This window comes from Aythya ferina, assembly GCF_964211825.1.
Source record: "Aythya ferina genome assembly, chromosome: 1".
NCBI lineage: Eukaryota > Metazoa > Chordata > Aves > Anseriformes > Anatidae > Aythya > Aythya ferina.
In genome coordinates this window covers 192,720,886-192,733,496 of record NC_140296.1, presented here as the reverse complement: position 1 = coordinate 192,733,496, position 12,611 = coordinate 192,720,886, and the positions used below count along the sequence as shown (strand labels likewise).

Here is a 12,611-nt window from a genome sequence, read left to right as displayed (position 1 = left end):
CCCTTAACCTGTATTGATAAAATTGTCTATTAAAGGATTTAAAAAACAGTTTTTGAATCTCCAAAGGGAGAATGCCTACTGCTAATCACATCAAAATCAAAGCCAAAAACTGCCCGACAGATTTGGTTTCTATTAGGAAAAGCCTCACCCCACCAATTGTAACATGCCCGCTCCCAGTTCCAGGCAGAGCTCCCAACAAAGTGAATCCCAGTGCCAGCCCAGGCAGTTCTGCTCACCCCGTTACCACACGCACAAAACCACAACCACACAAAACCACACATCAATCCAAAAAACCTACTACAGAGCAGTCTAACAATACACTGTTTGTCACGTCTTGCTGACTAACCGGAGTATGGGCACCCACGCAATCCCCTTACGTGAAAAAATTTGTTCTTTTTTGTGAGCATGTAAGGGACAGGACTTTAAGCTGGGGCTTCTCATTTGATTATATCACTTGGGAACTCCGGTTAACTTGATTTTCATTCTTCATCCAATTTGCATGCTACAGCTTCATGATTTCAGAAGCACTCGACAAAGTGCGCCAGCTCCAAATGCACACAGCCAGCATCCCCCAAACAATTCCCCAAACCAATACCCCAATTCTTTGAATATGATCTGGAACAAAAAGATGCAACGTTGTTGTTTTATCCACAATGGTTCAAGCAAGGTAAAAAAAACCAAACCAAACCTACATCCACATGAGACTGCCAAATCAAGTCTCTTTAACGAAGTTTAATTATCCAAGTTACAAAGGCAGGTTGCTGAAGTTAGCATCTACATTATCATGAAAACTTGCATGACTCTCAGCTACCAGCTTAAAAAAAAAAACACACACCTCTGGCTTTTGCTGTTCCAAGGCATCTCCTCCAGCTAAACATTTCTCTCTATCAATGGGTTACAGGCCCCAAATTCACTTTAGGTGTGCAGCGCACACAGTGAGTTGGTGCCACCTTCCCCTGGCGCATTTCAATGCAGTTTTCCTCATGGACTTCCCATCCTAGCTCTGCTTTGAAGCACAATCCCAAAACACGCTGCTCTGGCTGTAGACTGGAAGCTGAATGTTGAAACCCAGCTGGAAAGCCAACAGCCCAACTTATCCTTTAAGGAGCATGCCTGGGGAAACAGCTCCATCAAACTACCTTGCTGGCAGTTTCAACCTAAAAAAGATGCACTCAAGTTCCTCAAACAGTAAATCACAGGTTTAGATTTTTTTTTTCCTGACTTTGGATTAGATCTTAACCTGAAAGTGTATATCCACTAGCTTCCAGAAAAGTTATCTCTAAGGATGACAACCTAGATAAAAATTGCTTGTGAAAGTAGTGTCAGTTTATCAATTAAATTTCATCAAGTACTTGAAAGATGATTTATTTTCCAACAGTTATGTGTGTAACATTTAATTCTATTCTTCACATACTAGAACCTGTTTGGACAGTGAAAAATACACATCCTTGGCAATTAGGATATTTCACATCTAAGCAAACTTCACCTTTGCAATCTTAAATATCTTGTGCTTTTCTTTGATGCTCTACAGAGCTATTGGTTTTAGCTACAAAAATCAAAAACCCCCACTGGGTGTCCGCAAGGATCTCACAGACTTCTCGGTACTTAAAGGCACAAGCACAGCATTAAAGGCCCAAATCTTCCCACCACTGCTTACTCCAGGTGCGTGAGAAGTCATCCACAAGAGCCATTTCCCCTGTTCTCGACGGGTTCAGCAGGAGCTGCAGCTCTCTGGATCCATTCCCAACCCTCCATGTCCCTGCTGTGCTAAGTCACGGTGTCACCCTGCGCCTCCAGCACACAGCCATCAGCCAGAGGGCACTTGTCTGGACCCGGCTGTGCCCGCAAGCTACCAGGCAGGGCACAGAAGGTGCCTAGGAGGCACATCTGCTTAATAAGCATCACTGCAGATCTCACTGTTAGCAGGGATTTCTGGATGTCTGGGAGGTAGGGAATTAATAGCCATGCACCAGAGTGTTGGGCAGGCACTTGGATACGTAGTCAAATGTCTGGGGTAGAAAATAAATGAAATATGAGGAAGGATCAAGCCCAAGGGAACGGGAACACTCACGGAAGAGACAGAGCGCCCGTGGAAAACAAATCAAAACAAACTCTACAACCAACCACACGAACAGGACTACAAGGCGCTTGCACAAGGAAAAGTACACTTTGAAAATTGCCAGAGCTGCCCTTGTTGTCAGATGTTTTGATTCTCTCTGTATTCTACTTAAGAGTAGAAAAAACAATCCATGACAACGGGTGGCATTTGAAATGTGTTTTACGTGACTTGCAGATTGAGACAGCATTGGTAAACCCATGCTTTCGGGTAGGGGATGACAGAAGCTGGACCTGTACAGACAGGCTCTTGATAAGCAGAAGTGACTAGAAACTCAACAGAAAACCCCTCTTCTACAGAAACTAACAGAAGCAAAACCAAAGTCCCAGTAGGGGATTAAGAGACCCCTTACAAAAAAAACATCACCACCACCACCAACAAAAAAAAACAGAACTCCAAAATATCTTCTAATGCCTTTTGGTACTTAGTTCAAGACTGTGGTTTAGGTTTTGTCCACTCCAAGTCTGACAACCAGCCATCTACAACAAGGTTATGTACTAGGACCGCACCTATCCTCCAGTTGTGATTGCTCCTTATTAAATTTAATCCAAGCAAAGGTGCATGCTGGGCAAGGAACACCTCTGTGAGGACTTCATCTGTGTAGCTAAATCTAGTCAGCCATCTGAGAAGAACATAAAGCACAAATCAGATTTGGGTCAGGCATCCGAGGAAACACTCCAAGAAAACACCCAATATTAAAAGTCACATTTTAAGAGAAATGAATTAACAGGTACTCATAACAAAACAGGGAGAACTGAGGCAAAGGGCTGTATTATTTTTTTTTTGTAGGCTAGATGATAAACCCTTTGGAGTAACAGCCTGCGTTTATAAGCTTTGATGTACAAGAGTTTGCAGTGAAACTACTTTAAAAAGGTTGTTTAAGTCTATACACATCAAGCATTTGAGAACAGGAGGGGAACCAGGTCTGACGTAAGTACAGGAGTCAGGTGTGGCCAAATTCTCCAGCAGTGGTTTACCCTGGCGTTCAACACGTTGATACCACAAACCATCAGAAAGATGCCTCTGAGCCCCGTCTGCAGCAAAGAAAACAAAACGCAGAGATCTACCAGCAGGGTCTGGCCTGTACTGTAACTCCACAAGTGATAAGATAACGCCAGCTCAGCTACGAAGGTACTTGAATTTTCTGGGGTTAGTTGAAAATTATTGCAAAGTAGGTATGGAACAGCCCAGCTACTGAAACCAAGGCAGAAACACAGAATCACGGGGAAACAAGGGACAATCAGGGAGAAAATAAGTCTGAAGGAATGTGGAATGAAGGAAGTTGGTAGATGAGCTATTCAACTGGGTCACTTCAGGGTCTGCAGAAAGTTATTAAGGCACAAATTATGGCTTGCTCACTACTGCAAGCCTCGTTCATACAACAAAATGGGCTATATCCATATCAGTATAGGTAAGAATTGTTCTAAGTGACAAAAAGAAGAGCCAAAGTTGCAGGATGAGGTGTCAGAATGGCTCGTTGAACTAACTAGTGCTGGCAGAGATGTGTTTGGGGGATCCTCGCCCCCACATACAACCCGCTGAATGAGGTGACTTTACTGCAGGGGGGCTTCAGGCATTTCTGCTGGAGACACTTTGAAGAAGCACCTGTAAGAGCCGGAGTGCTGGTATTACCAGGTGAAAACCTCGTGTAGGGAGAGGGAGGCGGTGATTGAAAGAGCACTTCACCTAACCCTCCATCGGGTTCAACCCATGGAGGGGTTCAAAGCAAAGCTTGCCCATAACCTCCATGGAAAACACAGCTGACAATGGAGGAAGTGAACCAGTAATTGGGAACAAAGGAAATGCTTCATCAAATATACCTCACTGGGTAACTAACTAACTAACATAACTAACAGCAGTTATTGCTGACCCTCTTCGGGAAGAAAAAAACCTGCGACAAGCAATCAGATGCAACAAGGATGCTTTTGCTGCTTCCAAAGCAGTCACATAAGGAACACGTACCACAAATAAAAGTAGAAATGAAAACCAAACCCAGAGTTGGTGTGGTTAAACAATAAACTTATCTGAACACAAAAGGCAACCACAGGAGAATCAACCTTTAAGAAGTTAACAAAAAAAAAGGCATTCAACAATGGTAGATTAAGTGCAAGGTGCTTGCAGGAAAGCATAAAAACAAAAACAAAAAACCTAATAGTCAAGTACAATCTTCTTATTTTGATCATATATGAACTTCGAATTACCATAAGAAAATAGCCTCAGAGAGAACCCAGATGACTTTAAGTGGCACAAGCATAGCAAACACAGATTAGGGAAGTGTTTAAGTGAGAATATTGGGGCTCTTATAGATGAGAAGGAGAAACTAATTCAGGTTATGACCGAGACTGAAAGCTGATATTCTACCAATCTGAATGTCTCTGTATTCTAGTTCATCCATCATCTCTTACTTACAGGTTAAAAAATAAGAGGATGAGAGGTGAGCAAGAAATAGTTAACAGATCAGCCAGTACTATGGAAAGAAAGGTGAACACATGCACATAACCAAACTTCTGAGGAAGCTGCTCATAACAGCAAGAGATGCTCAAAGTGACCACATTCACGTTCATCTAAAAAACAAGGTCAAGTGTAAACACTGTAACTAAATATATTCTAAAATGCTCAAAAAAAAAATGTTTAAAAAAGGTAACACTTTACAACAGATTTCTTTACCTCCCCAAATCCCAGTGTTTTGCATCCAAGATTATCATAACAAAGATGACAAAACACCTTATGTTTTCTGTTCACACATGTTTAAGTAGTCCTCTGTAGTATTTCACATACTGCTACAAGTTTCCTGATCCTTAAATGTAAAGGAGACACATTTAACTTTTTGAAAACGAAAGCTGCAGTGACTCAGTGAAAGTGTACTTCCCGTTCATTTAAAAACTGTCTGGATCCTGTCCCGTTGCAGTGTTCCCTCGGAGCAATGACGACCTGGGGGCTGGGACACCACCACATGGCTGTCAAAATTTGGAAGATAACAGCCCCTGACAGAGCAAAGGTTGCTTCCTACAAGGAATGCCAGCCCAGAAGGTTCCATTATCTTCCACTGGCAAAATTACAGGAGGCAACAAAACACATTTGCACCCCTACCAGAAGATTTTAATTAGAATCATAGCTTATCCCGAGTTGGAAGGGACCCACAAGCATCATTGAGTCCAACTCCTATCAATTAAAATAAATATATATCCACATATATGTGCCCCAAAGAAGAATAATATGCCACCATTGAGTACTAATCAAACCCAATAAGCTCAAGGCTACTCATGACTCTTCCTCGCATACCTACAGCCTTCTAAATAAAGCACGTGCCGCCTGCTGGAGCCTGAGAATAAACACACACTGGTGTGAAATGCTTCACAAGTGCTCTTCTGCATCCATGCCGAGTGTAAGAAGTCACTCGCAACGACAAATAATTAAGATTCAACATGGAAGATGTATGGAGTTAAGCAAAAATCTTTAAGCTGCCTCGGAGCATCCTGAAAGAGAAACAGATCTCATTTACAGTCCCGATGGCAAGTCGCTCCTCCTATGGAGTAATTGCATCGCAGCTTGTTAGAGCTATCAGCTTAATTACAAACCATCCCAAGCAGCAGCCAGGCAGCCCACTGGTAAAAACAACAGAAGCTATCACTGCTTTAGCAAACGAGGCTCGTGCCTCCCTTCAACAGCCCTTCCCCTCGCTCCTCACACTCTCCAGGCTGGGCTCACAGCTCTGCCAAGCTGCCCCCAGGACGGTCTCTGATAGGGATTCCCTGGAAGATTTGTTGCCTGTGCACAAACAAACAAACGTGGGATGAACAGAGCGCTGGGAATCAAAGAGAAAGGAGAGAGAGGCAGCATGTCAGCAGCACCGAATGGATGAGGAGCTGAAGGACACGGGACCTTTCTCTGGGAAGCACCATGAGGGAGCAAACCTGCCAGAGAGGGGCATGAGAAAGGCACCACAGGGAGGAATGGTACGGCCCAGATGGGAGGAAGGGCAAGGTTAGGACACATTAACCCCTGATAAGAAGGAAAAAAGAAAAAAAAAAGAAGAAAAACCAGAGTGAGGAACTTCCTGGTATAGACAGAACGAGACAGCATGCAGTTTGCTTGCATGAGGAGCTGTCAACTTCAAGGAGTGAAGTTGCTGATGGCCCCTCCTCCAGCTCTCAAACTAGCAACAAGGATCCTGACTTCACGTGCTGGCCTTTGTCAGCAACATCGGGTCACCAGCAAAAAGCTTCACAGCTAGAAGTATCATCACTGCATCAGGCATCAACACAAAGCAGTTCCCCAAATAACTCTGCATGGGTCATCTTCCTCAAAGTCTTGTGGTCCGAAGAATTAAAAAATGTGTTTTACCTACATTTTTAGTTGTTTAGCAAGACACGTACACACCATACCAGATGCCCACGCCCAGACCTGGAGGGGATGGCATTGAATACCCAGCACACGGGGAGTTATACTCCTGGGGGACTTGGAGAAGCTTAAGAATATGCAACAAAGTACGGAGGGAGGGAAAAAATCATCAGATTTAAAAACATTTATATTGTTATTGGGGCTAGAGATAAGCTAGGCAATCTGAAACCTTATCTCAAAATCATGGAGCACTTGCACAGATCCATAAGCCCTGATTCACAGAGGAATCCGAGTACTGGGTTCAGGGCGGAGGAAGTCTGAAATTCACCTGCTGGGAATAAACTCCTATCCAGGAAAACGGAGCACATGAGAATTAAGTACGATACTGAAACTGGGTGTTTGATAATCGTCTGTGACTTGAGATGAAATGTCCTGTGACACACACACAGACAGGAAAGCGGTTTGGGAGGGAGGAGGCCGGATCAGCTGTCAGTGGAAAAATCTTTGCCTACCAAATTACTTTGCTTTACGGTACTTGTTCCTGGGTTTTGATAGGCACTTAAACCAGTCACCAATTTTCTCGCCATCCCAAATTTTCTATTGTAGCAACACAGAAGTGGGACAGCGGAGCCAGCACTGTCCTGCCTCAAACTAATGAGTTGTGACAGATACGAGCCGGGGACACCACAACTTGTTACTCATGGACAGCTGCCTGAGCTAGGGCCGTGCTGGTTGGGACACTGCACATTTTGTCCCCGAGCTGTTTATTTTCACGTGGCTTTCGCCACCACCATTAGCTCGTACGGATCTGTGTCGGGATCACCAAGCAAACTTCCCAGCACAGCTACGTGTTCTGCCTCACGGTGTGATTGTTGTGTGCTGCACACAAACAGATGCTGCGATTGCGGATAGAGCAGAAATATTGAAAAAAAGAAGAAAAACACAACATCAACTCTCAATTTTGTTCTAATTGCTAATCAGAGCACTTGGTAACTCCTGTAAGAAGTCTGGTGTTGTAGACTACCAGCTATTTTAGCACGATTGTTGTTGAAAGTGCTTCCACTAAGTGTGCTTCATTGATTAGGAAATGACAGTATCATCCAGGGAGAAGGTAAGTGATGCTCCCTCCTGTTACCTAACAAGATAAAAGAAGCTACTTGTAAAAGCATTGTTCAACGATATTGGAGCTTTTAAGACTTGGAACAAAGTACATGGGAAGATAAACAATTTGAATGGCCCTAACAAAGCAAAGCAGGCAACTCCACCTGCTTCTGATACAATACAAAACGCTCCTAATCGCCACAGACAACTTCATCCAAATTAAATTTGAACTAGAAAAAAACTCAGCCCTTTACTTGACTCCTTTAGGATTTCTACAACTTGGGGGCTGTTACCAAATCAGCAAATGAGACTGAAGTAAATGCCGTCTGTCATCCCAGTTCTCCTCACTAGCACTAATCCCTGACCAGATGCAGTGAATTTAAGGGAAGCAGTGGCATGTTAGAATTAAAATAGATGCTGTTTAAACCCATGCCCACAGTACTGGGTGTTATTTGTCCCGAATATGGAAGAGAAGCGGCTCTTCCACATTTGAACCAAGGTTAACAGTGAACACTGCGCGTGGACCTTAAAGAGCAGCGGTGCCAGGTTAAGCCCTGAATGAAAGCAGCTCCACAAGCCCTCGAGGAGATGCTCTGAGATCTTATCAGCATCCTGCAGGCTCCAGCTCACCTTCCTGCGAACAGGGGGCCCGAATTGCAGAAACGTGCCTCCCGTGAACGGATAAACCTTTTAGGGACTGTAATAAAGTAAGCAGTGGTACTGTGGCTGCACTTAGCGCCCCAAACACCTCTCTGAATTGCAAGTCAGCTCCTGAAGGGAAAACAAAGTTAGCTTTTTCTAGATGATGAGGCAGCGTGTGTAGCACCGGGCTCGGCATCCCGCAGGCCCGGTGCTCAGGGGCTGCGGGGTCAGCTCCGGGCAGCGCCGGGGCCGGGCCGCACTCCCCTCCTGCCGCGCTGACGGCGTTTTGGGCTGAAAAACGACGGGATTGGGGAGCGGGGAAGGAGCTGCCCGCCGGGCCGGGTGCCGGTGCCGCAGGGCACGCCCGGCTCCCCGCCGGATACGAAACCTCCCGCAGCCGCCGCGCTTTCGTTTCTCCCCGCCGCGGCCCACACGTGCTCGGGGCACCGGCCCCGGCGCCGAACCCGCCCCCCCCGCCCCGTGAGGGGCTCCCGGCCCCGCTAACGGCCACCGGGGGGGGGGGGGCAACGCTTCCAACGGTCCCAACGGTTCCCCCCCCGCTCGGTGCCGCCCCCCCCGCTCGGTGCCGCCCCCCCCGGCTCCCCACGCACCTTGTAGGAGTCGGTGGCCAGCAGGATGTTGAACTCGGCCCCCGCCGCCGCGCACTCCATGGCGCCGGGGCCCCGGCAGCGGCGCGGGAGCGAGCACGGGGCGAGGCGCGGGCACGGGCACGGCGCGGACTGGGGCTGCGCCGCCGCGGGAGGGGGGCGGGCCCCGCCAGCGCTGTGTGGGCGGGGCCTGGGCGCGGCGCTCCCCGCGCGCTGATTGGCCGCCGCCGCGCGGCGGGGGGAGGGCGGCTCGCTATTGGGCGAGGGGGAAAGGAGGGAGGGGCGGTGGTGACGCGAGGGCGCCGCGCGATGGCTGGGGGAGGGGCTGGTGACGTCAGCGAGCGGCCCTGTGCGCGCGCTCTCATGGGTCGGAGGCGGGGGCGCGCTGCGGGGGGGGGGCTTCGCTTTGCTCCTGCCCCAATTCCTGCAGGGCTCTCCCGGCAGGGGGGGGCTGGAGGTGGAAGGCGAGCTGCCCCCCTGCCCCTGAGCGTCCCGCACGGCCACATTTCCCGGCAGAGACGGGGAGACCCTCGTTCCCGTTCGGAAAACAGCCACCCTAATTAACAATGCATTAATTGCATCGCTCCCTTAAATTGCAGAAAGTCAGACCCACGCTACAGGGCTCCTTTTTTCGTAAAACCCTGACGTTTCCAGGCTGCAGAGCGCTGGTGGCGGATCCCCCAGCCCTCGGTACCACGATTAATGATGTGCTCAGACGGCGTTTTTAATTGTCAGCATCTCCCCGCTCCTCCTGCTGGCTCTTTGCGCCTCACGGCGTGCCAGAGCCCGAGGAATGGTTTAATTTAGCTCCCGTAAGCTCATCCGAAGCCGTATCTGCGCTGAAATATTGTAAAGTCAGGGCATTAATGGGAAATGGCATTGTGCTGAACGGAGCCGCGTTAAATCACGCGTTGCTGGTTAAGGGAACGTATTTGACATCTGGGAAAAAATTAAATGCTGCTGCGGCAGTGGGAGAGGTGGTCCTCAGGACCTCAAAGCCTGATGTCCGTGCTGTATTTGCCACGTTATCCCTGAACCCAACTTCGGGCTGATCACCCGGCTCACTGAAACAAGGATTTGTAGTTTACGTGGGGTGTAACTTCTCGTTTCAAATGGCACCCCATAAGGAAATGTTGTCCTTCAGTTTAAATGCAGGTTCAGCTAAATCGGTTCTGACACCGTTTAGCCTACCGACAGAGCCGGGGATCTTCATTAATTATCTTCTAACATTTTCCTTTGACATATGAGACACTGTTAGAGGTACTCATTTTAGGTATTTCTAATAAACAGAGCCCTAATGGTGGGTTTAATAAAGCCATATTAATCCATGGACATGTTTTTCTCCCCGAGGATTTCTGATAAGAAGTGATATTCTTCATAGTAGAAGTGTCCAGTCAGCATTTTATGTATATGAAGCCTGTAATGTAGCCCGCTGCTGCAGTTGGGGGAAGCTCTCCTGAAAATGTGTTCTCAGCCTGATGTATTGGGAGGTGTGTAAGGACAGCCAAAGTAGGATGGAGATTAGATCATATCACTTTGGTCACTATTGCAAAACTGGGTATTTACTTCCTCTAGCTGTGAGAGTCATGTCACAGCTGCACAGAAGAGCCGCGTGACTGAAATTTCTGCACACACCATGGTTATGCACAGTGTGAATTTCTCACGTGAAGAATTTCTGGTCAGTTTGGTAATTCTGAGCCCAGACCAATCCCTTGTGCTGTGTTTATCTTGGTGGTAATTCCATGTCATATCAATGAATTAAATGTCAGTATTATCACAGAATCAGAGAATCATTAAGATTTGAAAAGCCCTCCAAGACCACCTGGTCCAACCACCCCCTACCACCAATGCCACCACTAACCCGTGTCCCCAAGCACCACGTCCAACCTCTCCTTGAACAACCCCAGGGATGGTGACTCCACCACCTCCCTGGGCAACCCATCCCAGTGCCTGACTGCTCTTTCTGAGCAGAAATGGCTCCTCATTGCCAGCCTGTACCTCCCCTGGCGCAACTCAAGGCCATTCCCTCTGGTCCTGTCACCAGTTCCCTGTGAGAAGAGGCCGACCCCCAGCTCCCCACCCCTTCCTTTCAGGTGCCTGCAGAGAGCAATAAGGTCTGCCCTGAGCCTCCTCTGCTCCAGACCAAACACCCCCAGTGCCCTCAGCCGCTCCTCACAGGACTTGTGCTCCAGGCCCTGCACCAGGTTTGTAGCCCTGCTCTGGACATGCTCAAGGGCCTCAATGTCCTTCTGGTGCTGAGGGGCCCAAAGCTGAACACAGTACTTGAGGTGTAGCCTCACCAGAGCAGAGTACACAGACTATCTTTACTACTGATCATTTCTGTTCAAATATGCAGGCAAAACAGAGCTCTAGCTGCCCTGCTTTGTGCTTTAGGTTTTGTATGGGTTGGTGCAGCTAGTACTTGTGGAGTTTAAGCTTATAAAGTTTGGCACCAAATGCCTCTGTGCCTGACAGACAGGTTGGAATTGCTGGATGGTATCAGACATCTGTGTCTCTCCACCTCAGTGCATACCACTGTTCATTTGGGAGCTATAAGGAAAAGAGCGGAGCCTGGAGACTTTTTTTTTTTTTTAATTGAAGACTAAGTCTGCTCAATCTCCTTTTATCCTTCCTAAACCTTCCCACCCTACACCACTCCGCAGCACCCCAATGCTTCCTCTGTGTTCTTGTGGCATTCTTTCACCATGGAAGGGGCTCCGGAGTTAGTCAGCGCACAACTGGCTAAGATGTTAGTGCCATCCAGGTAGATTTCATTAGGCTTGAGAATTTTATTCTTATTGCTAAAAACAGTATCCATCAATAGTCTTATTAAATAGAATCACAATCACAGGGAATCATGGAGAGGTAGATTATTTTGCACAGAAGTGAATAAAAGAAAATCCTGACACATCACTTTAAATCATAGTCAGTGAATGAAGCAAGCACTGGTGTTTCTCCCTTGTAGTTTATCAAAGGCTTGTGTAGAAGCCTCATTAAATCATAACTCAAAGTACTCTTTAAAAATTCTGTGTTATGCAGGCTGTATAAATAACTGAACGTAACATGTCTGAAAATAAGAGGAATGTGCTATAGGACAAGGTTAAATCCAGTGCAAGGCTCTGTTTACAGGAGATGGCACAGCCTTTTGGTGGGCAGACACACTAGATTATATGCAATTTGATGTTTAGATCTTTTGTCTCTCTCTGTATGTCTATGTGTGTGTGTGTATACACGAACTAATATTTTATTAAAATACTGCTTGGTGGTCTGTCTACTGAAGTTCCTGTTGAGTCCATGGTGTAGCATCTTTTTTCTGAACTGCAGCCTACCAAGAGGTGCTTATACGACCGCAGGACCTGGGGCAGCAAGATTCACATCTCAGGACAACCAGCCTTCAAATGGTTATCAGGCTTTGTGGTTTCACAAAGTGGATCACAATGGGTCAGGTTTTCTATATACCCTCCTGAGAGCTCCATCTCACCGTTAGGTCTTATCTTTAGAAGCAGATGTATGTATTTCAGCTGGGGATTGGATTCCTAGCCTTCCAGATATGCTGCCAGACCTCTTGCCTTGGTTTTTGGAAGAGGTGAGTTTCAGGTTCATAAGGCTAACCTCATTTCAGGTTATGATTATGCCTTTATTCAGCACATGAATATTTATTTCTTGACATGCAATGCATAACCCATACTGAGGTTTTCACTAGGGAGTAAAAGTTCAATCACTTTACTGCCCAGAGTAATGTGAAGGTGAGATAACTTGAAAATGCTGCCACACAGATGTACGAATGCCACAGGATCCCCTGA

General features: G+C 47.0%; 1 protein-coding gene across 1 annotated transcript in view; it reads right to left on the bottom strand.

The window, feature by feature from the left end:
• NAMPT (nicotinamide phosphoribosyltransferase) overlaps window positions 1-8,950 on the bottom strand; it is a 30,297-nt gene extending 21,347 nt beyond the window's left edge. The window contains exon 1 of the mRNA XM_084520880.1: window positions 8,812-8,950. Coding sequence (XP_084377006.1) covers window positions 8,812-8,871 — 60 coding nt within the window. The 5' untranslated portion in view covers window positions 8,872-8,950. The remainder of the gene's footprint in view (window positions 1-8,811) is intronic.
• Between the last annotated feature and the right edge of the window lie 3,661 nt (window positions 8,951-12,611).